The sequence below is a fragment of the Macaca thibetana genome, chromosome 4 (genome assembly GCF_024542745.1).
Source record: "Macaca thibetana thibetana isolate TM-01 chromosome 4, ASM2454274v1, whole genome shotgun sequence".
NCBI lineage: Eukaryota > Metazoa > Chordata > Mammalia > Primates > Cercopithecidae > Macaca > Macaca thibetana.
The window spans coordinates 93994684-94022602 of NC_065581.1; the positions used below are offsets into that span (position 1 = coordinate 93994684).

General features: G+C 38.6%; 2 protein-coding genes across 5 annotated transcripts in view; one reads left to right on the plus strand and one right to left on the minus strand.

The window, feature by feature from the left end:
• Positions 1–27919, minus strand: part of NDUFAF4 (NADH:ubiquinone oxidoreductase complex assembly factor 4) — a 350782-nt gene that overhangs the window by 51076 nt on the left and 271787 nt on the right. The gene's annotated exons all lie outside the window — the stretch shown is intronic.
• KLHL32 (kelch like family member 32) overlaps positions 1–27919 on the plus strand; it is a 239256-nt gene that overhangs the window by 42418 nt on the left and 168919 nt on the right. For all 4 annotated transcript variants that reach the window (XM_050786571.1, XM_050786564.1, XM_050786562.1 and 1 more), the window contains one exon: positions 26992–27079. In XM_050786571.1, coding sequence (XP_050642528.1) covers positions 27057–27079 — 23 coding nt within the window. In that variant the 5' untranslated portion in view covers positions 26992–27056. The remainder of the gene's footprint in view (positions 1–26991; positions 27080–27919) is intronic.

Sequence of the window (27919 nt, forward strand, 5' to 3'; positions counted from 1 at the left end):
CCGCATGCGGGCCTATAAAGATATCTATCTTTATCAGAAATGCCAAGAAGCCATTGAGGAACAATTGTAATGATGGAGTGGCAGGAAGTGGAAGGCTAAGATGAGATCTGATTACAGGGGAACAGTAATCAGAATAGGAGGGCACTGGAGTCCATTGATCTGATTCCGATCAAAAGTAGCTTACCCTAGGGAGGTGGGAATAGAGAAGGAGATAAATTGACTAAGGACAACTCAGGAGGTAAAATTTTCAGGGCCTGGTGCTGGATCGAATATTGAGGGTAAGGGAAGAAAAACCTGATGACTCCTACATGTGCGCAGGTGGAGGTGTCATTCTATACAACTGCAAGTGCGAAGGTAACATTCCATGCAACTGCATTAATGTTGGTGCCGTTTGTATGGGTTATAGTACTAATCCATACAGCTGTGTGGTTATGGCAATATTAAATTTGAGCTGTCTTTAGGATGTTGAAATGAAGATATTACATAGGTTCTTATATGTTTGGAGCTCATAGAAAACATTGGACCCATAATATTATTTTTGATTGAGATTGAAATTGCCTAGGGATAGAGTAGATCAATTAAATCTCTAGGAACTGTTACTCTTAATGATTAGGTAGAGAGGGATAAGCAAAAAGGAAGAAAAAAAAAAAAAAACAAGTGTAGCCAGAGAGGAAGGAAGAAAACCAGGAGAGACTGGAATCGTAGAAGCCAATGCAGTGGTGTGATTGAAGGAGAGAGCATTTACTGATGCGGAATGCTGCTGATATCCAAAAAGTAGAGGAGTGAAAGTGACAACTGAATTTGATGTTGGTCAAGATAAAGCATGCATGGTGACTCAGAGACCAAAGGCAGCCTGCAGCCCAGACCTCATTACTATGCCACTGCACTAAATCCCAGAACCATACTATAGCCCTGCTTAAGCAGCCCCAAGAAGGCAGAGCTTCCCAACTGGTAGAACAGATAATAAGCCGAGTTACAGAAGAAAGGCAAATGAACAGTTTCTTGCACAACAGACTTTGTAGTAAGATTCGTGCTTACTCTCTAAATTCTGTATACTCATTCATTTAGCAGACTTTATTGGATGCTGTATATAGAAGTGAGGTGAGAGGCGCTCCATGCCCTGAATACATTCGCAGAACAGCAGAGAGGAAAAATACAACAATAATACACCCATAATTGTGATGTAGGCATAAGGTAAGCATCACTAACACAGTTACAAATTGTTGGAATTCAGAGAATGGAAAGCGTAATAGATGATGTGAAATGTACAGATCAAAAATAGAAACTTGAAGTGCATAGTCATTCAAAAATCAAGCATACCTCGGGGTAAGAAGCCTCCTGGAAATCAGATAATTAACACCTTAGGATTTACTGTAGAGTGGCACGGATAGCTCATTAGTCTTTCTGAGCCATTATTTCTTCCTTTGTACTTTTGTAAACAAATTTTCAAGTCTTTTCAAGGGTTTACAAGGTTGAAATTTTAAAAAATAAATTTCCTTGAAAATGCTTTAAAAGGTGTAACTTCTATGATTTGCATGTTCAAGTCAGCACTACTTTAATAAAGATAGTGAAAAAGGAATTTTTTTTTCTTTTTTATACTTTAAGTTCTACGGTACATGTGCATAACGTGCAGGTTTGTTACATATGTATACTTGTGCCATGTTGGTGTGCTGCACCCATTAACTTGTCAGCACCCATCAACTCGTCATTTACATCAGGTATAACTCCCAATGCAATCCATCCCCCTTCCCCCCTCCCCATAATAGGCCCCGGTGTGTGATGTTCCCCTTCCTGAGTCCAAGTGATCTCATTGTTCAGTTCCCACCTATGAGTAAGAACATGCGGTGTTTGGTTTTCTGTTCTTGCGATAGTTTGCTGAGAATGATGGTTTCCAGCTGCATCCGTGTCCCTACAAAGGACACAAACTCATCCTGAAAAAGGAATATTTTGTTCTTTCCACCTGGGTTGGCACTAGTTTCAAAAATATTAACTTTGAGAAATATTCCTAACAAATTCCTACAAATACTAAGACTTCTCTCTAGGAAGTGGTGAAACAAACATGCATTTTGATATTTGATTTAAGAGATATGATTCTTACTTATCATGTATTTTCTGAAAACCTGTTGTTATTCCCATTAAGGATTAGCCATACTTAATCTGATTTAATTCTTAAATAAGTTTCCTGAGTGACTTACATTTTAGTCAAATGAAATAATAGCTCTGAGAAGCATTGGTTTTATTAAGCAGAAGAGGTTTGATATGATTCAGGTAAGACTAGATGTTGTAGTCAACTTCACGTAATCCATGATAGCCCCTCTTACACCACTCTTGAAAAAGTGAGCCTGAGAAAGTGTCCTCTCAAGCTTCCCCTCTTGAGCCTCTGCTGCACAAGAGGTTCCCTGCTGCACAAGGATCACCTTGGTTGGTGTCACGTAGCTGCTTTTTTTCTGTGATTTATCCTTTACTGATCTGTTCCATCTAAGCAATGAGAAGACCCCCAAGAACAATTTGGAATACTTTCTTCTGAACTCTTACATTTTCTCTGTTGTGTGTAATTGGGATGACGGGTCAGGTGCAGAAATTGGTTGTCTCATAACTTTTTGAGAATAGAATAAATGGTCCAGATCCTTATTCCTGTGCAAAAGGCATGTATGAATATGGTCTCAGAGAAAGAATGCAGAAAAAGATTGGCATATGTACTGTATATATAGTAACTTAGGTAAGGTCTGTTTGTGGAACCCCGTTAAAACCCTCTGTTCTTAACTATCCTGGGCTGTGATCTGAAAGAGTTCCCTGAAGCACATGTGTTGCTCAAACATTCTCCTGCTTTACAGCCAGCGGTTACTCCACAGTCATTGTTTGTTAGCTTAGGCTTCACTGCCTTTTGCAGCCCAAGATCTGCTGGTCCCACTTGTCTGGGTCAGCCTAGTCTGGTGCTGCCCCCGTCTACTGCTGTCCCCCTCACCATCCTTTCCAGCTACTCCTGCCACCTCACACCTGCCAGATCCCCAGCATGCTTCTTCACCTCGATCTCAGTCCAAAATCTGTGCATCAAGCCGTCTGTGCTCAATACCCATTTCCTCCATGAAACTGTTCCTGATTAGCTCTACCGTACAATAATTTCCCTTGTTCTAGACATCTTCATCTACTCTGTCATTTAGCTGTGGAGAGTTGCCTTTTGTTGTTCTCTGGTTATTTTATGTGTGTTTTCTTAATTTGAAAGTATATGAATGATAGAAGCTGTGTCTTAAAGTGTAAGGGCTGGAAAGGACATTAGCATTGAAATCCTCTATCTTTTATCCCACTTCAGGAAATCAATAGCAGTGACTTGCTGCAGCTGTGGGGTGTGTGTGTGTGTGTGTGTGTGTGTGTGTGTGTGTGTGTGAGATTCAGAATATCCCTTCAGGGTCATATTAGATTCTCAAGGAAGAAGAGAGAGGGGAGAAAGCATAGAGAGATTGAAAAAGACTTTCCCCAGGTTATTCTGATGCCACCACCTCCCTTTCTGCCTCCATCTCTAGTTTTTATTGTCCTCATTCTGCAAAGAATCACCCCTTGTGGCAGAGTGGCTTGCCATCAAGCCTGAGTAATGTGTAGACAACCTGTTTCACCTCTCTCTTGCCCACATGCCATGGTTAAAAATTAAATTAAGCGTACAGGGCTAAAGATTTAGAGGAGGGACTGTAGGCTAAAAGGGAAAGAGAAATGAGATGGATTGTTCACGCTCCCTCTACACACACACACACACACACACCCCCTATCTGTATGTATACACATATATACACATACATATACACACATACACCAGGACGTAGACACATACGCACACACATATATACACATACATCCACACACATGCCTATGCATACACACATACATTCTCTCAACACCTATCCTGGGGTAAAGGACTGTGATAGGGCCATTATTCTTTTCCTCAAAATGGATTTGGCTTATGGTAAATGCAGAGTTCATATTCCTCTAGAACCAGCTCTTAAAGGGTTGGTCTCTTGGTGTCATTCACTCAAGACCTGTGCGGTAATATATTTACTTCTATTTCCAAGAAGAAGTGAAAAAAACTATACTGTTCTACCAAGGAGATTTCTCACCCACACATAGGCTGACACCTGTTTTACTTATTACTGCTGACCCCCGACGTTGGATAACTTCACATCAGCTGCAAAGAACTCTCCCACAAACTGATTTAGTTGGATTCCTCCGCATTTTGTATGAGAAAGCAGAAGCCCAGGGAAACAAACTGGCTTGGCCAGCAAAAACCTTAGTAGCAGAGCCGCGACCAGGACCCAGGTCTCTGAGGTCTTGTCTTTACTAGTTGCTCTTCTTTGTCTTTATGGCCCCTATAGTGCCTCGCACAAACACATTTCATAAGCCTTCACTGCTTCCTTTTCCAGTTAAACACTTTGAGCTTCCTGCTTTTTTCTTTTGCCATATGCACAGACACTTGCCCCAGCCATCTGGGGAAGGGAAAAGTCATATCTGGCAGGGGAACGAGTGTGCAGATGCATTCTTTTTATAATTACTGAAAAGAAGGTTGTTGGAGGTATGATTTATTTAGCCAGCTTCTTCAGATCTAGATTCAAAAGCTGTTCTCATGTTCAGAAAATATTTTATTTTGTACAAAACTCTCAGGACATTAATTCCTTCTCAACCTGCGGTCTCATTTTTCAGCATGTGCCTCTCACTGAAAGCTAGTTCACCGCCAGCATTAATTTGACCCCCAGCTGTATTCGTTCCCTGTCAGTTCTTGTCCTCCAGGCTGTTGCTCATCATTATATCAAAGATGGGAGCAGCTGGAATTAGATGCCTGTGATTATTAAGACGGTAATTACTGATTGTACTGACACCAGTAATATTAACTTGTGTTTAAATAATTTAAAATGTTACCTATGAGGCATGCATGAATTCAAGGTATCAGAATAAAAGGCAGTATCTAAAATAGCCCGGGCAAGAATAAAATATTTGTTCTTGCTTTATTCAGATATTCTGGCTTAAAATACTATGCAAGGATGATGGACTTTCTCTAGTTTAAACAGTTGTTTTTAAGTTTCTTTACAATAGACCTAGGTAATATGATCCTAAGGAGTGCTGTTTGTGGGAAACAAATTAGTTTTATTAGATTTCTCAAGTTTTTAACATAACTTAATAACTTAATATTCGACTACCATGGCCCCATCTGCCATGGTAGTAGAAAGAGTTTGATGATGCTATATGTTCATATTGTACTTCATAGTTTAGGAAGTACTTGCAAACTCATCATGTCATTTAGTCTTAACAAAAGTATTGTGGAGGATGTAGGTTTACCCCTGTCTTAATGGAGAAATAAATGTTGGCTCAGAAAGGCTGTATTACTTGCTCAGATTACATGAGTGATAAGTTGTGAGGTTAGAAGAAGAGATTTGTCGGTGACTTCACAACACTTTCCAAATCTGTGAAGTGCCGGTAAACTATACACCATAGCCTTGCTGTACTTGGGAAAATAAAAGAAATACTGTCTTCTTTGGTGGAATCTTCTGAATCCACTCTTCATTGAAGAACAAACAGTTGTAGGAAGGAAAAGAGCTTTTCATGGACTTACAGAGCTTTTCTTTATTGGAAGAATGATCATCTTTACTCTTAAATTTATGATTCTAAGAGTATAACATGACTTTGACAACTCTTTATTTTTATAGATGATTGAAGTGTGTGACTTCTGCCATTTATGAGATAATTCCAATGTGCTGTGCTGAATTTCTAGGTCTCTTGTCATGAACTACTTAAAATATTTTTGTTTTAATTTGAGAAGCATTTCCTTGAGAGGTTGGATGCAGCTTCCGTTACTTCGTTTTTATTTATTGTTGTTTTTAAACATCATCATTTAATCCTAGGACATGACTGTGCCAGCCCTTCATGCTAATTGTGGATAGTGCATGGCAGGGCTAATACTAACACTTTCTGTTGCTTACCATGATGCCACATAACTCACAACCATGCTTCTTGTGAAGAGTTGGAAAACCACATCCAACTCCCTTAGAGCAGAAATCCCAGCCGGGACCCTAAGATTGGGGCATGCCTGTGGGGTAAGCCCTTTCAGAGATCACAGACCTTGTGGAGAGAATAAAGGTGCACACACTTAGTTCTAGTCCAGTGGGCCAGCGTCAGAGCAAAGGTTTTATTTCCAAGTGCAGCACAGTGTCTACCACTCAATCGTCCCTTCGCCCAGGTCCACTCAGACTCAAGACCAAGCCCTAGAAAGAGAGAGGTACTTCAAAAACAGTAGGGAAAAAAATGTTAAGAATTGTTTTCCTGAAACCCCTACGGGATCCTGAGTGCACAACGTTGGTGACTTGGGCAGCACTGGCACTTCAAATTTTGGTCATTGTAGGAAATGGCATTCTTGGGCAGTGTCTTCTTCAGAGAAGTGGTTGGTGGCTTTCTGGGGGAGTTACAGGCTTTAGAGCCAGGTTCAGTGCTTTTGGCATGAACCTGGGCCCCTTTGGTGTCTACATCAGTAGATTCAGAGGCTGGCATTGTTGTACAGAGTGAAATAACGATAATGTGGAGGCTGACAGGGTGATTATGGTTTTGAGAGTCAGTGAGACAAACCCTGGAACTGAGGAGCTGGTCTTCCTTGTGTAGTTGAAGTTTCTGCAGTTATGGGTGTGGGGTGTAAGGCCAGATAAGGAATGGTTTTTAACGTTTTCTGGGGTCTTAGCTTTCACTTAAATGGCTGGAATATAAGGGTTTACACGAATGATAAGATGAGATTCATCTTGTTTCATGGAAAATTATTCATTTTACCAAAGACGTATCAACAGGATTAGTAAGCTTTTGGATATTTAAAATATGAGTTTATTTAGAACAAAAATATTTTAAATGTTTTGTTTTAAGTGATATCTGCTTTTAGACCAATCTAACCATTCAGAACAGATATGTAATGTCTATTTTCAGTTTCCGGTAAAAGAATTTTTTAACATGAATCCTTCATCTGGATCCCATTTATGTTGCTCAGTGTTTTAAAGCACTTATTATCTCATGGCACACCATATCACTTACTTATTTGCCACGTTTATTGTTTATCTGTCTTCTTGTGTAGAAAGTTAGCTCCACAGGGCAGGCATTTTATCTGTTCTGTTCACTGATATGTCCCAATAACCTAGAAGTGCCTGGATATGGTGACCACTAAATAATGACTTGTTGATTCTTTAGTCAAGAATCTGTCACTTCACTGCTGTGAGCTAGGAATTATTGTAATGGTTTCATGAGGAATAGGTACTGAGGAACAGGGGTCTGGATAATTATTTTATAATATTGATAATTGGACAAAGTATGAGAGAAAGTATGGTAGTGGCAGGCCACTTCTGAATTTGTAATTTTCACCTTATGTTTTTGCCGTTTGTGCCAATCCTGCTCCAACTAGTCCCTAAAGTAGATCCTAATGAGATAACAGCTCATATATTCCCATCTTTCCCTTTTCTATTCCTCTAGATTGGCTGATTGTTTTATACTCTGGTTACTTAGCGGAAAAAAAGTGTAAGGGTTAACAAATGAGAAATGACTGGTAAAAGAAAAAGAAAGGGAATGGCCATAAAATGAGCTGTGAATAGTAGAAAAATGTTGAGTTCTATATACTTAAGAGTGGGTGCATATTTAATTCTAAACTTCCTTAGTAGTCATTGTGAAAAAAGCAGCTTGGTTAGTTTCTTGATTTAAAGCATTTATAAATGTTAAAAGAAATTTATTTGGGAGGCCATTAGGCTGAGATGGCTCCAGCACCTTGGGTTCCTACCTAAGTAAACGAAGTTTACCAGTGTTAATAGTAAAATGAAACAAACATAATCAGCTGAAATCATCAACTAACCACTAACTAGGGACCTTCCACCAATCGTATCCAATAAGGCAAACACCCAACTGTAGCCAATCAAGTAATTTCTTAGTTTTGCTTCTGCATTCAGCCTATGTGAGCCTGCAGCTCACATTGCACAGCTGAGTTCTCTGAACCTCCTCTGGTTCCAAGTGATGCCCAATTCATGAATTGTTCATTGCTCAAATAAACTGTTATATTTAATTTGTCTAAAGTTTTTATTTTAACATAAATAAGATACAACCACATGTTAGGAGCATAAATACAATTTATTTCTTTATACTAGGACCAAAAATAAATCCCTCTCAAGGATTCTCATGAAAAAGACACTGTGATAGATATCATGAGCAATGTCTTCTAAGCATCTTTACAGGGTTATCACATCACTTCTCTGATGCTTTCATTGATGGTAAACCTCAGTATATACAGAGATGGTAATTTGGGAGTACAGATGGGAAGGTATATTGCCTTTTGTACTCTGGAATAATAATGATTAAAACTTTCATGGATTTTATACTCTTTGCATTGTTCTTAGTAATTATATTGACTCATTAAACTCTTATACACATGCTGTGAGGTAAATAGTATTATATTAATCACATTTTATAGAATGAAGAAACTGAGGCAGAGAGGAATTAAGTACTTGTCACACTGGTAGTGGGTGGAGATTTGAAACTAGGCAATTTGATTACAAAGTTTGCACTCTTATCTTATGCCAAAAGGATACTACACAGTGTCCTTTTCATGAAAATCCTTGAGAGGGACTTCTTTCTGGTCCTTGCATAAATAAATGAATTGTATGATGCTCCTAAATGTTTGGTTTTGCTAGATGCCTTTCTGGAATCCAAAGCTAGATTTTAGAGGATCCAGAAGAGAAATGAACATTTTTTCAGAAAATTGTCTGTTGTAGGTTACTTAGAAGTTATTGGGCAATTGTGAGAGTTTTTGCCCTCTGGAAAATCCCTGAAGTCTAGCTATTCTGTGTTACTAATGCTAGAGGCAGCACAGTGTACAATGAGGGGTGTGAATTTCAGTCAGACTTGCCTGGATTCTAATTCTACTTACTAGATTGGTGATCTTGGGAAAGTTACTTCACCTTGTACGTCAAACTTGAGGTTTGGTTCATATCCTCTGCTTGGTACATCATCATAGTTGGTATTCCTAGACATTTCTCCAGAGAGACCAAATATTTTGTTTTTAATAATGTGGAGGAAAAAATTCAACCAAGACATCAGATGATTCCTGAGACCTACAGAAAAATTTTGTGATGTAGGTGTGTCCTTATGTGGGCAAGTCTATTTTTTGTGTGTGTGATACAGTTATTGAAATCATAAGATATACTTTGGGTCTGTTTCTTCATGAAATAAACATGATAGTTTTACTTTCACTAATAGTATTTAGCAGTTTTAAGTACAGGATATAACAAAGGGCAATAATATCTTGGTTAGAGAATATACTTTTTTAAAAAACATTATGTGATCATAGATTTTGTGCATTGGGAAAATTAGGATTTATGAAGGAAGGATTTGACTTCAGTCACTGAGATGGATTTGACAGCCTTTTTCCCCTCCACCTCCCCCATGCAATTCTCTCTGAGATTTATCCTCCCACTTGTCAGGCTCACCCAAGCCTATTGACTGAGCCAAGAAAACATACTCCACTCTCCTCCTCCTTTTCTGACTCATGCCAAAAAGTCATGTAGCAATTCAAACATCTCTGAAATTACAAAACATAATGTAGAAAACTTACTTATCTCCGACTTTAAAATCTTTTTTATTATTTTGATATTTGCATAAGATTTTAGATTAATTTCATTTCCTCAGAGACTCTCCCTGACAACTCAATAAACACCTGTTGACTCAATCACATCACAATGTTTTGTGCATTTTAGCAGTGTTTGTCTATTTACTGTTTATTCTTCTTAGAATGTAAGTTCTGTGAAAATAGGGACATTACATGCCCCCTTTTTTTTTTGAGACCGAATCTCACTCTGTTCCCCAGGTTGGAATGCAGTGACTGGATCTCAGCTCACTGCAAGCTCCGCCTTCCAGGTTCACACCATTCTCCTGCCTCAGCCTCCCAAGTAGCTGGGACTACAGGCGCCTGCCACCACGCCTGGCTAATTTTTTGTACTTTTAGTAGAGACAGGGTTTCACCGTGTTAGCCAGGATGGTCTCGATCTCCTGACCTCGTGATCCGCCTGCCTTGGCCTCCCAAAGTGCTGGGATTACAGGCGTGAGCGACCACGCCCGGCCGAATGTCTTGTTTTAAACTGTGTCTCCTAAAGTTAATGGCACATAGTAGGAATTAATAACTATTTTCAAATGGATGAGTCTTTCTAAAATCCTCATGCATTTTACTTCATTTAAATTGAGTCTCCTTAGTTCCAGCTCTGATATTCTAGTTAGTCAGTTTTCTCTTTGTGCCATTCTTTTTGCCATCCTTCACATTTGCTCACATGTTATCATTGTTCATTTACCCAGATCCAGTGTCTCTGGGTTCATTTCTAATGTTGCCACCATCTTCCCCCACCAGTCTTTCTTTCCACAGGTGTAGACTTGCCACCATCTTTTTGTGTAATGTTGACTGAGTTAGTATTTGATAATCTTATTTTTATTTTCTTTAAATTGTGAATATTTTCCATTTGACTGACTCATAGTGGGGTTGTACAGATTATTAATGACATCTCTTATTTACTTTCATAAGATCATATCTTCAGAGTTCCCTGTTGAGATTAATGATTTCGCATTGTTTAAATATTCATAGTGTCCTTGGTACTGTGATTCAGAAAACATAACTTTTTTTCTCTTTTTTTCCCTCCTAAATTTTAGTATTTCACAAAGGTATTCAGTGGTAGTAGAACTAAGGAAAGGAAATTCGGTAGGTAAATGGTTTGCCACTAATAATTGGAATTAAATATACTGACTTTAAAGTTTTTTACTTAAATCAATATTGTTTTTCTTTTTTAATAGTAAAATTATGACTAGTATTTTGAGCGCTCATTATATTTTCAAAGTGCCTCATCTTGCTGTTCAGTTACTCTGTAAAAAGCAGGACAATGTAATATTGTCTTAAAACTGAGCCACAGTATATTTTTCAAAGCCAAGGTTTTAAAGTGATATTAATTTAAAAATTAAAGTGAAACTTTGATTTATTTTGGGTCTTGATATCTCAAAGTTTTTAGAATTATGTGCATATTCTGTAAAAGACTTAGAAGCACATTTTCAATGACAGAGGCAAGTGTTTTTGGAGGTGTCTGAAATTTCTACATTTGTGGTTTAAAAAAAGACCATTAGCTCTCTAAACAAGAACAATGTATAAACAATACATTTATTAGTAAGTGTTCCAGGAACATAGCTCATTCTAGCATAAAGAAGAGTGGGATGTGGTCCCTGCCCCTATAATTCATAGTTAAGATGTCAGTTAACATGAAGTTCAACCCAGCTGAAGGAACTTCACCTCATGCCCACGTTTTTTCTTCTACCTTACATCTCTTTTTTAAAAAAGAAAATTATGCTCTAAGTGATAGCTTTTATCAGTTGTCACGTTAAAAAAAAATCCAGACACTTTGCTTTACAAAATCATTTTAATCTTACTCCTTTACATGCATTCCTGGTGTATGGTAAGTGCTATTTAAATATTGAATGAGTTGAGTAAGTGAGTGAGTGAATGAGTGAATGGTTGGTGAACGACTAGTTATAGTAAATTCTTCGTTATTCAACCTGACCAGATGTATTTTCATGGAAAACCAAATATTTTATCTGAGAAAATTAGCGTGTTCATTACACCAATTAACATAACTAATTGAATAGCTGAGGGTTGTCCTCTTTGCCGTAGACATTGATATTAGTAACAAGGCAAGGGCATTTCACATACTACTCTTGCTCTACTTTGATTCCACAACAGAAGACATTCTTAAATCTGAGAGCCCATGAGATGATAGTGAGAAAATGCAGTTTTGGGGTAGACATTTTCATATAGCTGTCATTGATTTCTTAAACTCAAGAAAACCTTGTAATACAAGTTTGAACCAAAAAAAGTACTTCTCACAAAACATGTAATTCTGAATGTTTTATAAGTTAGATTAGAACTGTGACCTGATCTAAACATAAAGTGGTTAAATTTCTAATTTAAAACATGATATTTAAAATTTTATTATTAATAATGGAAAAATATACATGAGTCAGACTCACATGGTCTCTGTTTGATGATAAGGGAGACTTCAACAGGCTGAGTTGGACTGGGAAGAAGCAGGACCAGCTTGGGTTCAGGCAAAGGAAACAGACTGAGCTGTCTGCATGAGAGGAGATGTCAGCAGCCCTATACACCTTGTTCCTGTAGTATTATGAATTTGGGCTGCATTTACCTGGTGTCAGTGGCTAGGAGAAGTGTTTTGAGCATTTTTAAAAAGAAGTTTGGTGACTTTTATGACCAGAAATATGCCATAGGAACTTAACTCTTGTTTTTATGAATTAGCCTATGGTAAAATTGAAACTGCCTTTGCAAATAATATGACAGCAAGAGAAATTTGTGGTGGCTGACTCCATCTTGCTTCTAGTCTCATGGGCTGGCTGGACTCACTTATTCCTAGGTGTAGGCCCAGCTAACCGTGGGAGGAATTTAGCTAAAGTCTAACTTTGAAGCAAGGATCATAATTGCCACTCACTAAAACTGACGCTTCCTTGTTCAGGGACTGAAACTACCTTTTGTAAGACTAATGAAAGCCCACAAAACTAGGATTGTGAGAGGGGCCTGAATTCTGCAAAGAGGTAAGCCTAACTTGCCTTTCTATAATCGTTTACTGCACTGCAGTAAATGTATCACCACAAGGTGATCACAAGATTTGTGACTTCCCCAGTTGTTCCCATAGATAACATCACTATTGTAGAACCTAAGATTGATCTTTTGAGATGTTTTTCAGTCCTTTGTATTCTGGTGACCAATTGACTCCACCAGGATCCATGACTCATGACTCAGCCAGGCCTATGGCCCCCACCCAGAGACTGTCCCAGCACATAATGACTGTTTTCCACAACCCTGTGATTTCATCCTCAACCAATCAGCAGCACCCATTCCCTGGTCCCTTGCCTGCCAACTTATCCATGAAAACCCTAGCCTCTAAGTTCTTGGGGAGGCTGATTTGAGTAATAAACTCCTGTCCTCTCACTTGGCTAGCTCTACATTAACTAAACTCTTTGTCTACCACAATACTGCTGTCTCAGTGAATTAGTTTTGTCTGTGCAGCATGCAAGAAGACTCCATCAGGTGATTACAAATTTGATTCATTATACATTGTTTCCAAGAATCTATCAACAATGTTATGTGAGAACTTACTTTATTTACTTCCATATTTCTCAGTAACATGCTTATGTTACAGTCTTGGTTTTTGATGTTTGAGTTGCTTGGTTTCCCATGAAAAAAGATGAAAATTTAGCTTTCTTGCCAGGCGTGTTGGCTCATGCCTGTAATCCCAGCACTTTGGGAGGCTGAGGGAGGAGGATCACTTGAGGCCAGGAGTTTAAGATCAGCTTGGCCAACATGGCAAAACCCTGTTTGTACTAAAAATACAAAAATTAGCTGGGTGTGGTGGCACATTACTGTAATCCAAGCTACTCAGGAGGCTGAGGCAGGAGAATTGCTTGAACCTGAGAGGTAGAGGTTGCAGTGAGCCAAGATTGCACCACTGCACTCCAGCCTGGGCTACAGAGTGACACTCCGTCTCAAAAAAGAAAAAAAAGAAAGACAATTTAGTTTTCTTCATTCATTCCCTAAAATCACCCCATCATACATACAGGCTTCCCATCCCTCCATTCTCTGAATTAGTTACGCTGATACTTTGGTCGGAACATTATTTCATTTTTATATGATTATGACAATGTAAAGGTTATTTATATAATCAAAATATGATTACTTTTCCTTTCCTGCACTACTTTTGTTTTTCATTAATAGTTGTCTTTTTTTTTTTTTTTAAACTTAGGTTTTTTATTGTTATCAACAATTCAATCCTCAAACTCTCCTCTAGCTGTAAATTGGTAGAAACCACGTTAGCTTTTCTGTCTGTTTCACCTGGTCAGTCTCTCTGGATCTTTCTGAACTCCTCCAGTTTGCCTGTTTTTAATAATTGCAGTTTGGGAACTTCCTTCACTATCACCCAAGAATTCCTATCATCTCTCTCTTGTGTTGAATCCTTGGTCTCCTGAATCACATGTCTTCCTTTTCTCAATATATACTCCCTTGTTTAGGTGGAAAACATCCTTTAAATAACTTCCTGGGAAACAATGCCTGGGAGATAATTGCTCGTACTTTGCAAGTCTGGAAACATCTTTATTCTATTTTTAGACTTTAAAAAATTGATAATTTGTTTGGATATGGAAGACTACAGTGGAAAAAATTGTTTTAGTTTTCTTTCCTTCATTTTTTTTTTTTTTGCTTAGATAATTCTCTGTTCTTTTTAAAATTTTGGTGATGCTTGGGTATTCACTCATATTAAAGAGAAAAAAAAGCTGGCTGGAAGCTCTGAGCACATGGGCAGGCTTATTATGTAGCGATTACCCCATAAAGTGATCTGGTTGAGCCATTTATTTGAGAAAACTATGATGTCAGACTTCTTAGGTTTGGTGATGGCTTAGTTATATTCCCCAGAGAGTAATCTTCTAATTTCCCTGGGTGATAAAAACCTAGCTGCTGGCATTCTGGAAGCTGAATGGAACATGAAAGCTTAGGGGCTCCACGTTTTCTGTGTAAACTTACCCTTTCTTTGTTTTTCAGATGGCACCTCCTCCCTCCACTGAACCTGGCATTCCTCAGTCTAGAGATACTTATGTTTTCTCCAGAGAGCAAATATCCATTCTGTCACTGGGATGAGACGGACAGTAACCATGTAGTGCAGATTAGGGGAAGGGACCTAGGAGTTCAAACTGCTTTTTAAATAGATTTTTTTCCTCCTAGTTTTTCTATTGTCAGCTGTCTTAGCCAGCTTGGGCTGTTATAACAATAACAAACTACCATAGACTGGGTAGCTTAAAAAACAAACATATTTCTCACAATTCTGAAGCCTAGAAAGTCAAAGATCAAGATGCTGGCAGATTCAATGTCTGGGGAAGACCTGCTTCCTAGTTTCCAGATGACCATCTTCTTGTTGTATTCACACATTGTGGAGAAAAGAGAGAAGAAGCAATCTCTTTTTTTTTTTTTTTTTTTTTTTGAGATGGAGTCTCACTCTGTGGGGCAGGCTGGAGTGCAGTGGCGCCATCTTGGCTCACTGCAAGCTCCGCCTCCCGGGTTCACGTCATTCTCCTGCCTCAGCCTTCCGAATAGCTGGGACTACAGGCGCCTGCCACCACGCCGGGCTAATTTTTTGTATTTTTAGTAGAGATGGGGTTTCACCGTGTTAGCCAAGATGGTCTCGATCTCCTGACCTCTTGATCTGCCCACCTCGGCCTCCCAAAGTGCTGGGATTACAGGCGTGAGCCACCACGCCCGGCCTTGTCTCCTCTTATAATAGCACTGATCCCGTCACGAGTGCTCCACTGTCATTACCCAGTTACCTCCCAAAGTCTCCACCTCCCAATACCATCACATTGGATATGAGTTGAACACTTGAATTTTGGGGGAGAGACATTAAGTCCATAGCATGAACCTCATGCTCATACCATTGGTTCCTGAGTCTTTTAGATATATATTCCTTGATGCAAATTGAGTTTTTTCTTTGAATTGCCCATTGCCAGATTGGAATTCGCCTTTCTTATCTCCTGCTGAGTCAGTTATTATGCATCCATCTGTTCTGTTCTCTATCTTCAATAAGTTTTATGTTTTTAATTTCTTCTCTTGTTCTCTTTGATCTTGGGAGTTTATTGCTGTTTTTTCGTCTCTTGAGGTTATTTCCTCAAGAGAAAGATGAAAAAAAATGTTTTAAATTAACGGTTCCTTAAATCAGGGTATGTGTTGCATTCAGTGCAAACATTTGAATGGACATGTGTTCAATCTGCCATTTTTAACCAGAATCCTTTTGGTAAGTGTATTAGTCCATTTTTACACTGCTGATAAAGACATACCCGAGGCCAGGCGTGGCAGCTCATGCCTGTAATCCCAGCACTTTGGGAGGCCGAGGCAGGTGGATCACCTGAGGTCAAGAGTTTGAGACCAGCCTGGCCAACATGGTGAAACCCCATCTCTACTAAAAATATAAAAATTAGCTAGGCATGGTGGTGGGAGTCTATAATCCCAGCTACTCAGGAGACTGAGGCAGGAGAATTGCTTGAACCTGGGAGGCAGAGGTTGCAGTGAGCCAAGATTGTGCCACGGCACTCCAATCTGGGCAACAGAGCAAGACTCTATCTCAAACAACAACAACAACAAGAAATATAACCCCCCAAAAATTGTCTGGGCAATTTACAAAAGACAGAGGTTTATTGGACTTACAGTTCCATGTCACATGGCTGGTGAGGCCTCACAATCATAGTGGAAGGTGAAAGGTACATCTCATATGGTGGCAGACAAGCAAAGAGAGCTTGTGCTGGGAATCCCCCCTTTTTAAAACCATCAGATCTCATGAGACTTACTCACTATCACAAGAACAGCATGGGAAAGACCTGCCCCCATGATTCAATTACCTCTCAGTGGGTCCTTCCCACAACACTTGGGAATTCAAGATGAGATTTGGATGGGGAAACAGCTAAACCATATCAGTAAGTTTCATTTTTATACCCCTTTCACTAATTAGGAAATTGAGATGTGGAGAAATGTAGTAACTTCATGAAGGTCACGTAAGCACTATTGAAGCCAGAATATAAACCTCTTCCTCCAACAGTCTTCTTCCAGAACCCTCTCTTCTTACCTGTATACTATGCTGCATCTCCAGGTAGTACAGGTTTCTCATTTTACAAAAGTATAGCTTGGAGGTCTCCATATCTTTCAGTGTGTGGTGCTTCTCATTTGGAAAGCTTTCTCCTTTCTCTCCATCCTTTAGTGCTCCCCTACTTGGTCTTTACCCAGTATTCTAAACCACATGCCTCTCCTTTGGTAGGATAATGTGGTGCAGCAGAATGTAAGAGCTGGGTTTGAGTCTCAGCTTCAGCAGCTGCCAGTTTTACCTTAAGCATTTCAGCTTGCTGAACCTCTGCTTTTTCTTCTGGGAAAAAAGCTCATTTAATTCTTACAATGCTCGATAGTTGTAAGAATTAAGTGTAATAGCCCGTGTGCATACATAGGCCTAGCCCATATGTAGGCACTTAAAAAACAGTGTTTCCCCAGTTCTAATGTTTCTTGCAAATGTAAGAAGCACATCAGGTTTTTCAAGGCAAAAAATAGTAGCACATTAAGGTATATAGTGATTTAAAATACAACTCCAATTCTAGACATTTTAAAATGAGGAAAATGTGTACATCTCTTGATAGAAGAAAAGCAGAATGTCTTATACTGTTAGGGTAACTGCAAATGTGGATGTTATGCCTTTGATTATAAGCTCTTTGATTTATGCCAAAGATTATAAGCTCTTTGAAGACAGAGACTATTTTTAATCTTTTTATGTCATTCCTGATATCTAGTTCAGTGATTAATGGAAATGTATTAAGTGCTTAGCATATATTTGATGAATGAACAGTCTATATATTAAAATTCAAAAGTAAGCATTTCTGTATTTGAAAATAGAGTCTGGATTACATCTAGATCATAAATTTGGGAACTAAATCACATATTTTCTATTTGCTAGAAGGCAAAAATTAATCACTGGAGAATGGTCATTTGCTATTGGATTAAGAACTTTCTAATATAGGACTTTCTAATTAAGTAAAATAATTACATATATGTAGCATGTTTATTTTGTCATATTATAAAGTAATATTTATCATACAAATAATTTCTATACTAGCAAAACACTCAAGATCTACATTTTGTCATCTATAAAGATGAAGATGAATAATTTAATTTAATTTTAACTGGTGTGAAAGCTTTAAGAAATTCCTCAATAAAAAATTTTTCATAGCAATATTTTTAAAAAGCACCTCAGGATGTTATAATTGCAGGTTAGGTTATTTTGACAAGACTGTGTAACCGATCCATGCATTTTATGTTTCTATTCATAGAGGAGTGATGGAGCTAAAAATTAAATTAAAATAAGAGCTGAAAAGGCGTGTGCCAATGTGACTGGAAGAACTTACACATTATATTTTAGTTTGGTTCCCAAGGTCTCCAGCTGTATTCATGAGGGTGACTAGATATCTTATCCTTATTCTTATATAAAGAAACTTTTAATATTTAGTGTAACATTATTTTAGGGAATAAATTTCATAATACAAACTAAAACATCATGATTCAATATATGCAAGTAATCTGTCGTGCTCCTCATTTTTGAAACAGAATTACATTGTACTTTTACTTTATCTGCTTTGGAGGATTTTGTAAGAATAATGGTAATCCTTGAGGATTTAAAACAGTGAGCAAGATAGATGTGGGTCCTGCCCATATAGACAGGATGACCAGATAATTTATCATCCAAACTGAGACACAAAAAGAGAACAAATGGGATGTGATTAGTAAATTGCACTGGGACAATATGCAAAACGTAACCATTCCAGAATGAATGATCACCACACTTAACTTATTATCTAAGGAAGGGTTACCGGTAGAAATGAAACTAGGGCAGTAGATCCCTCGCCCCAACAAGTAATAATATAAAGTGCTGATTATGCTGTGAGTGGGGATCTATAGGTACTACTGGATCATATAGGACAGTAATTAACTGTGACCTGGGAGGATCAGGGAGGGATTCCCAGAGGAGGTGACATCTGAAACCTGCAGGATGAATAGGGGTTAACCAGGCAAAAAGGAAGGGTAGAAAGTTCTAAACAGTGAAGATGACAGTTACTGGTACCCTGAGGGGAGAGAACAGTTGAGTGTGATGAGTATGTCTGTATGACTGTAACCAGAAGAAGAAGGATCAAGTGGTAAAACACAAGGCTGGAAGTGTTGGCAGGGGTACTATTTTAAGAAGTTCGACTTTATCATAACAGCTTTAAGCAGGGCAGTGAGATGATCAAGTGGGCCAAGAGCTATTGCCTGTATTCATTTGACCATCATGTATCCAGTTATCTTGGCTAGAACTGGACCTTCACATCTCTCAGCACATGGAGTTAGTCAGTGTTTCCCCTTCCCTCTGTGGGTAGATCCAGCAGCAGGACTGCACTGGAAAGAATTCAGAAAGGGTCATGTCTGACAGACTAGTGGGTTACCCATGGAAGGTAGCTTGGTAGAAGGAGTGCTGAGGGAAAAAAATCTCCCTAAGTTATACAGAAGGCATGCAGGTGCACACACAGCTTGGCCTCAGGATGGAGTGTTGGGAGGTGATGGTGCTTCAAGCACATAGCTGTGTGTCTACACTTTGGACCCTCATCCCTCTCTGCTTGGGCCCCCACAGTACTTATGAAAGGTGGAAGGGAGTGTTCTGGTAAAACAAGCAAACTATATGCCTGGATGTTGAAAGCAACTTCCCAGAGGAAATTTCCTGCAAGAGTGGTGGGGTTTAGTGCCTAGAGAAAGAGGAACACTGATTGGAAAGTGAAAGCTGGGGGCCACATGCTCCGAGAGGACAATAGTGGAGAGGCCACTGTCTCAGGCCCCAGGAGGCCTCCACCATCATGGATTGCTCAGCATGCCTGTGGTCCAGCTTTGTCTGAGCAGAACACAGACCATCCCAGCTCTGGAGGTAGTGTGGTCTGCAGGCCTGGCACAGCCTCTGAGCCATAATAGCTTAGAAGAGACTGGCAAGGGGCTGCCATAACCAAGTACCACAGACTGGGTGACTTGAACAACACAAATTTATTTTCTCATAATTCTGGAGGCTACAAGTCTGAGATCAAGGTGTTAACAGGGTGGGTTTCTTCTGAGGCCTCTCTCCTTGGCTTGCAGATGCTGCCTTCTCCCTGTGTCCTCACGCGGTCTTTCTTTTGTATTCGCGTATGTTTTCATCTCTTCTTAGAAGGATGTCAGTCATTTTGGATTACAGCCCACCCAGTAACCTTTTAACCTCGATTATCTCTTTAAAGGCCAAATCTCCAACACAGTCACATACTGAGGTATTGGAAGCTTCAACACATGAATTTTGGGGGGACACAATTCAGCCCACGTCAGGGCCTCCTTGGGAGACACCAGCATGCGGTGGTTGCAGGTTCTGATCCTTGGCCTTTGGTTTCTGTGGATCAGGAAGGCTTAGGAACATTTGAATCATCTTCAAAACAAGGTCAAGTCTGTTATGGTCCTATTTTTCACTTCCAGTGACAGAGGTATTACCTTACATAGTCAGTGTGCATCTTAGATTGTTGGAAACCTCCTTTGTACTGATTCAAAGTTGCCTTAACTCACCTGTCCTGGTACTAGGTGCCTGAGGCTGTTGGTCTTTGGTCTCTTTAGCACTTCAGGGTATAACCGTGTCTTGGAATAGGTTCCCTTTTTTACTATTAGGTATGGTTAAGGGTATGGACTCTGGAGTCAGTCTGTTGGATTTGAAGCCTGATTTCACTATTCATTACTTGTGTGTCTTTCAGTAAATTCCTTGACCTCATTATGCCTTATTAGCCAGATCCAAACAGAATGGGGATAGTAAATAAGGTAGGGAAAAGTGTCCACTGTGCTGGACACTTACTAAGTGTTTAATTAAGGTCCTATCATCTTCATCATTGTTATAGCCATCACCATTGTTTCCTTTTAACAAGACACTGAGAAAGGTCTGCTCTGCCACTCACATGAATACCTGTGCAGGAGGAGAAGGACTAGCATTTTCCCTGTTCTTACTGAACAATTCTTGTTTACCATACTTTTCCTGGTCGTCTTCCCATAACTTGTCTTTCCCATGTAGAAGCCCAAAACCCCTTTACCTTTGATTATCCTAAGATCGTATGTAAGGCCAAGTTCTAACCACTCCTTTGAATTACTCATCACTGGGGGCTCCCACATGTATGTATGTTGAACATGTTAATAATAATTTGTTTTTCTCTTTAAAAATTACAAGGTATTATTGGAGTATTGCACTCAAACATTATTAAACAAATATGTAATAATAGCAAGAATAAACCAGTGTTGGCAAAAAGTGTCAAACTCTGTAAAATATTTTGAAGGGATTTATTCTAAGCCAAATATGAGTGACCAGTGGCCCCTGACACAGCCCTCAGGAGATCCTGAGAACATGTGCCCAAGGTGTTCAGGATACAGCTTGGTTTTATACATTTTAGGGAGACATAAGACATCAGTCAATACATGTAAGATGTACATTGGTTTGGTCTGGAAATGTACGACAGCTGGAAGCGGGGGCTTCTGGGTCATAGGTAGATTCAAAGATTTTTTGATTGGCATTTGGTTGAAAGGGTTTAATTATTGTCCAAAGGACTAGAATCAACAGAAAGGAATGTCTGGGTTAAGGTAAGGGGTTGTGGAGACCAAGGTTCTCATTACACAGAAGTAGTCCCCAGGTAGAGGCTTCAGAAAGAACACATTGTAAGTCAGTTGTCTCCTGGAGCAGGAAAAAAATGAAGGGCAAGGAAGGGGATTCTCTTCAAACTGTAGATTTTTGTCCACAAGAGTCAGCTTTGGAGGACTGTTTCAAGATATGGCAAATAAAATGTATTTGGGGTTAAAATATTTTGATGTCTTTCTTTATCTGCCATGTGATGTTATGCCAGCATCAGGTTGGAAAGCAAGCCACATTATATAGGGTTAAATAAAACCCCCTGGATGAGACTTTATGGTTTGTAGGGCATGACTCCCCATACCCCTTTAGATAGTAATTTGGGCAAGAGAAGAAAAAGGTCAGAGTTGAGTTCTTCACCAGTCTCTTATATGTTGGTAGGATTGGTATGCATCCACATAATTAAGGTAGCTTAATTTTTAGTATCTTATGTTTATTGATTATATTAAACTAACTTAGCTTGTCCTTCTTTCTTTGTATGTCATCAAGACCTATAGGACACTTACTTTTATCCTCCCCGTTTTGTTACTGGCCAGGCTTGTTCTCCCTGTATGCAGCAAGCCAATCACTGTGGTGACAGTTTTTGCAAAAAAGAAAAGATTTTATTCACAAGGCTTCAATGTGCAGGGCCAGGGAAATAAATCTCAGATCCACCTCTCTGAAAATAGGGCTTGGAGGTATGTGTGTGACAGAAAGTGGGGTGGTCTAAAGTATAGGGAAAGATGATTGGTGAGTCGGAAAGGTGTAATTAGGGCTTCTGCACAAGGGTAATTAAGCTGTATGGTTCTTCATAGGATATATGTGCAGAAAATGGTGGCACTAGCGTAATCTGATAATGGAGTTTTTGGCTCTCTGATATCAAGAAGTTCCCTCTTCAGGCAGCTGTTGCAGGCCCAACCTGTGCAACCAACTTGTGAAGGTCTCATCTGGCTTGAACTAGACAAAAGCTGCCCCCTAGTTTCTGAAAAATAACTATAAGCACCGTTACTACCGTGACCCATAGTCAGAGATGTTACCCATAAGGTAGCGAGTGGGAGTTCAGTTATGTATTGTTCAGTCATTTGACTTGCTAATGGGGGTTTTAAGATCAACTAGAGGTAAGTAATTAAAAGCTAGCCAGCTAGTTTGGAGGGCTTAATCATGTTTCACTTGCTCACTATTACTGTTTAATAATATATTTATTTTGTCTGTGTAAATATATTTTCAAGTTTGACTTAAAAAAAAACCCAAGTGAGACTCTACCAACTTTGAAACATTTTAATAAAAATAAAGACTATAAAGAGGTTAGATCCCATCAATCCTATGTACCAGATTATATTTGAAGAGACTTACCAGAAATGGAGGACATTCCACTAATGAACATTTCCTAAGGGTGAGGGTGGTAAATAATTTCAATTATGTGAAAAAATCGCTATATTTTAAGAAATATTTGCTGTGTTTCTGGGGGTAAATGCCCAGCTTCCTCTGGAGAGCTTGGAGAGGGGGGTCTGAGTCTTCACCAGCTGTAAAGTTGTCTTGAGAACAGTCCTTGAAGGATTGCTGCTATACACATTTTTGGTATTACAAACACTAGTATTTGGCATACGAACTACATTACCAAAAAGTGAAACAAAAGAAAACATTCAGAGATTCCTGTCACTGGATCAAATCACTACATGATTCATATTTGTGTTCTATAACAAAAGAAGACACACAATGATATTTACTATGACCCTGTGATGTGTCAGCCGTTACACTAGGTACGCTACATACACTATAAGCCCTGTGATAAGGTAGTATTATCTGTATTTTTAGAAAATGAAGAAATTGAGTCTTGGAAAAGGTAAGAAACTAGCCTAGCCTAGTTGCACATCGATATGTACAAACAGCTTCATTTTGTAAAATGTGTGTTTTATTTTTGTTTGCAAGCTGGATTTATTTGGTTGTATTTTTAATCACAAAGACTGAAATTTGTGGTACTAGTCTTTTGGGGGTCATTTCTCACTTTGAGAAGTTACTACAGTAGCTGAACTCTTACACTGTTAAATGAAAACCACGATGCCTGTTGTAGGGGAGGGGGTAAAATCTTCTTTCCTCTATCCATCGTAGATTTTTCAGCAGGGCCTCTATATTTTTAGACCACCAAAGACAGATTAGCAAGAGAAAAACAAACAGAAATTTATTTCCATGTTCATCACAGATACACATGGGAGCACCCAGTGATGACTAACCCAAAGGAGTGGTTAGAACTTGGCCTGACATATGATCTTAGGATAATCAAAGGAAAAGGGATTTGGGGCTTCTGGATGGGAAAGACAAGTTACAGAAAGATGACCAGGAAAAGTACTGTAAACAAGAATTTTTCAGTAAGGTTTATTGTGCAGATTGAAGTCAGTACCTTCTCCATTGATAAGAGTTAGGAGTCCTCCTCTTCCTGGTCCAGGAAAGGAAGAGACCTTTTACGAAAAGAAATTATGAAAATGTTCTTTATAAATGTAAATTTTCTTTACAAAAGGACAACGGTACCCTGTGTTTAGAGCTATTCGTGCATCTCCTGGTTCTCAGTGGCTTTTAGGTCAAAATGATCCATGTGCTAAGGAGGCATATTTTGGGGTGGCTATTCTGGTACCCTCCATGCCTTGTTTTTTTATAGTAGTTATGCAATAGAGGCAAATCCCTTCCTCCTTCCTGGGTTCATTAAGCTGAACCGAAAGGCTGATGGCTACTTAAAATTTTAACATGTTTTCTTAACTATTTTTATATATTCCTTGTCTTTAAGTGTTTAGTAAAATCAATAAATTATCTGTTCACCAAAATAATATTTTCATTATTCAGTAGTTGACCACAAAGCTCCTGAGGACATACCCAAGGACAGGGCCTACTTGAAAAAGAGCTCAGAGGAGTCTGTCTAGAGTTTGGTCTAGAAGAGAATCTTTGTCATGCCAATGGCTCAGAAGATTGTAGATGGTCACAGTTGAAAGAGATCTCAAAGGTGATCACTCTTAAGTGACAGAAAAAGAGTCACCTCATTTGCTTCCAGCCCCACATAGCACTCCTTTGGGATTTGTGATAAATGCAGTTCTGTCTCTGAGAGTGTGTGAGAGCCCTAAATGTTGGCTACCTGGAGAGCAACTCTGGCCTTTCTTCATATTGCTCTGCTTCCTAATGCTCCACTCAGCTGGCTCAGCTCTGATCATTTCTGTATTCTGAGGAGGGGAACTGCAGGAGACTGGCCTGTATCTCCCTGGGCTGTGGGAGGGAAACAGCCTTGGGTTAATCTACGTACTAGGCATGGGAAAAAGTGCAAGGAAGTGGGAAAAGGGAGAAGAGGTGTCTGGCTGGAGCTTACAAGTAGCCATGTTGTTCACTCTACTTATGGTGAGGGAAACTTTTTATAAAAACAAATGTATTTGCTAACAAATTTTAATTCAGTATATATATATCCAATATATAAATATAGAGAACATAGGGAATAATAAATAGTAAATAATATGTAGTAAAAATAGTAAATAATAAACCTTTTCCAGTGGTGATTAATCCTTAACTCATTTTAACTCACCTTTTGAAAAAAATAATTTCAACTTTTATTTTGGATTTAGCAGGTACATGTGTATGTAGGTTTGTTACAGGAGTATATTGCATGATGCTAAGGTTTGGGGTATGGATGATCCTGTCACCCGGGTAATGAGCATACTACCTAACAGGTAGTTTTTTAGCCCATGTCCCCAGCCTCCTTCTATTTGTCCCCAATGTTTGTGGTTCCTATCTTTATGCCTAGGGATACTCAATGTTTAACTCACTTATAAGTGAGAAGAACATGTGGTATTTGTTTTTCTGTTCCTGTGTTAATTCGTTTTGGATAATGGCTTTCAGTTTTATCCATGTTGCTGCAAAGGACAAGATTTTCTTCTTTTTTGTGGCTATAAATACACAGTGTTCCATGGTGTATATATACCATATTTTTTAAATCCAGTCTACCACTGGTGGGCACCTAGTTAATTCACCTTTAAAATGGTGTCCAGTTTCCTAAGCTTTGTAGTATATAGTGGCTTATAATTCAACAATTTTAGAAAACACCTGATTTAGTGAGTTGGTCTCCAAACGATAAATGTCTGTAAAAGAAAATTTCATCTATCTTATTTTTAATGATCATGTTTGAAATGAAACGTATCAAGTTAGATGTGCCATTTAATTTGAGATTATTTTAACTTTAGGATTTTTGTTCTCCATTCAGTTGTTGGGAGTATTTTAAAAACATTGGACTTTCAGAAAGATTAAGGTGTTACACCTCCCTGTAGTATTAAATATTCTTTGCAGCTTTAAAGCTCAAGTGTCCATGCCTGTTGGAGTTTGTGTTAGGCGACAAAAGACTGGAGTTTATAACCTAGATTCTGAAAGGACACTGTAGCAACATTAGGTTGCTAAGCAAGTCTCTTGGCTAATTAAACAACGTGCCTTGAATTACTGTGACTGCCCATGCTGCTCAGTCCTAATGGGGCAATTAAAAATGACACTCACTTTTAGGTTCGTCAAGACTTAAATTAGAAATAAATGAAAGTAGAGACATAGTATTTTTAATAATTAAAGAAAAGAAGAAACAAAAATATAGTTGTATGAAAAATATTCAAAGCAACCCAGCAACCTAATGTTCAATAAAATGGAATAGTTAACCAATGATGGTATGCTATGTGAAGTATTATGCAGTCATACCAATTGAGGGTTTGTATACAATATAACAAATATTGTATTTCGGTCAGATTGTAAATTGTAGCTCTCTCTTTTATACAAATCAGCAGAAATAGGCACAGCTTAACATATTCCTTTCATAAGCATTTTCATCCTGTTATTGCTTTTCAAAATAAAATTGAGACAGAAGGAAGCCTATTTAACTTATCCAGATTCTAATTAATTTAGCCACTTGGGTGCATTAGAAAATGGGAGCTAGAACCTCTACTGAGGGTTGTAAAATGTAGTCATGGACCAGGACCAAGACTATTCAAATAATTTATTTTTCTAGTCAGAGTTACTCCAATGATGAAAAGCAAAGACGGGGAATGGAGGTAGGGACTAAATGAGTAAGCGTGCTTGAATAGCCAAGGAGCAGTTTCAAGCCTGACAACTGCATCCTGTTGTATATTTCAATTACGCAATATCGAAGCCTCTATAAGAATCCATTTTTCATTTCCTACTAATTTTTATCTTCTCTATGTTATTTTTTCCACCTACTTTTCAGAAATCTGCTTCTTGAATAGAAAATTGTATTTCTATAGACACTTAGCCATGAGGTACTTGATTTTAATTTAATTCCACTAATCATATTTGGAAGGAAAATGAAATCTCTATAAACGACAAGTCAACTAGTATTTGTGGTTTAGATTTGTGGTTTATCAAATCTTAGTTTTTTCCTTTGGCCATCCCATCTGGTGTTTTAATTTTTATTTTAACACTAAATTACTATTGTTGATTCTCAAACATATTTTACTTCCTAGTCCTTGAAGCTTCAATAAAGTGAAAAAACTTTAATATCCAGAACAATTACTTGTTTGTTAAAGGAGCATTGTGTCAGAATGTTTTATGTGGACAGTAAAACTCTCCAAGCTGCCTCCCTGGAATTCAAAAGCTTTAGCATCAGGAAGACCCAAAGTGTGCTTTTCTGCATTTAGCTCAATGCACCCTTTTCTCTTGTCTTTTTATTCAGCTGGAATGCTTGCTGATTCCTCTGCACGCTTCTAAAGCTGAGAACCTGAGGAACCCAGCTGGAAAATGCCGTCTGAACGCTGCCTCAGGTATGTCCTGCAGGATGTGTCCTTGCTTGCTGTAGTGAGCCCTGAAATAGGTGCATTGCACGTTGCAGGATCAAGCACAGAGCAGGGACTTAATGCATATTTAAAGGAATCAACAAACTAGTCAGAGCTTTTGTGAATTTACTATGGTAGCACAAGGACTAACTGCTGTGACCTAGTTATTTGTCAAACCTAAACATGTTTCCTGATTCTTTGAATCATACTGCTTTTTAATATTTTTTTCTTATTTAGGATGCTTCCTTCAGACAAAGGTATGCTACTATAAAGGTATATGACATAAAAAAAGAATAAAAAAATTATACATACGTGTGTGTGTGTGTGTGTGTGTGTATATATATATATATAGAGAGAGAGAGAGAGCCTCCTTTAAGGCAATCACTTTGGGGCGTACAATGCTTATTCTCAAAATGCTCACAACATTTCCTTTTAATAATTCATTTATTTAATAGATATTAATTAAGCCAAGTACTCTGTTTGGTGCTGAGGACACAGCTATGAATAAAACAGATAAGGTTCCTTCCCTCTTAAAATGTATATTCTATGGGGGAAACAGTCATTAAACAAATAAGCACACCAGTAACGATGCAAAAATAATTGTGAAAGTGCTCTTAAGGAAAAGTACAGGATAGATAGAGCAAGAAAATGCCTTCCTGAGATAGGCTGTATACCTGAGATTTGAAGGGGGGCATACCCTGAGGCAGGAAGGAGCTTGGCACATTCCAGAAACTGAGGGGCAGCCAATGAGAAAATGCATGGCATTCATTTGAATAGTCTCACTGGAGGTAAATCTGCATCATCCTCTGAGGGAACAGTCAAAATACC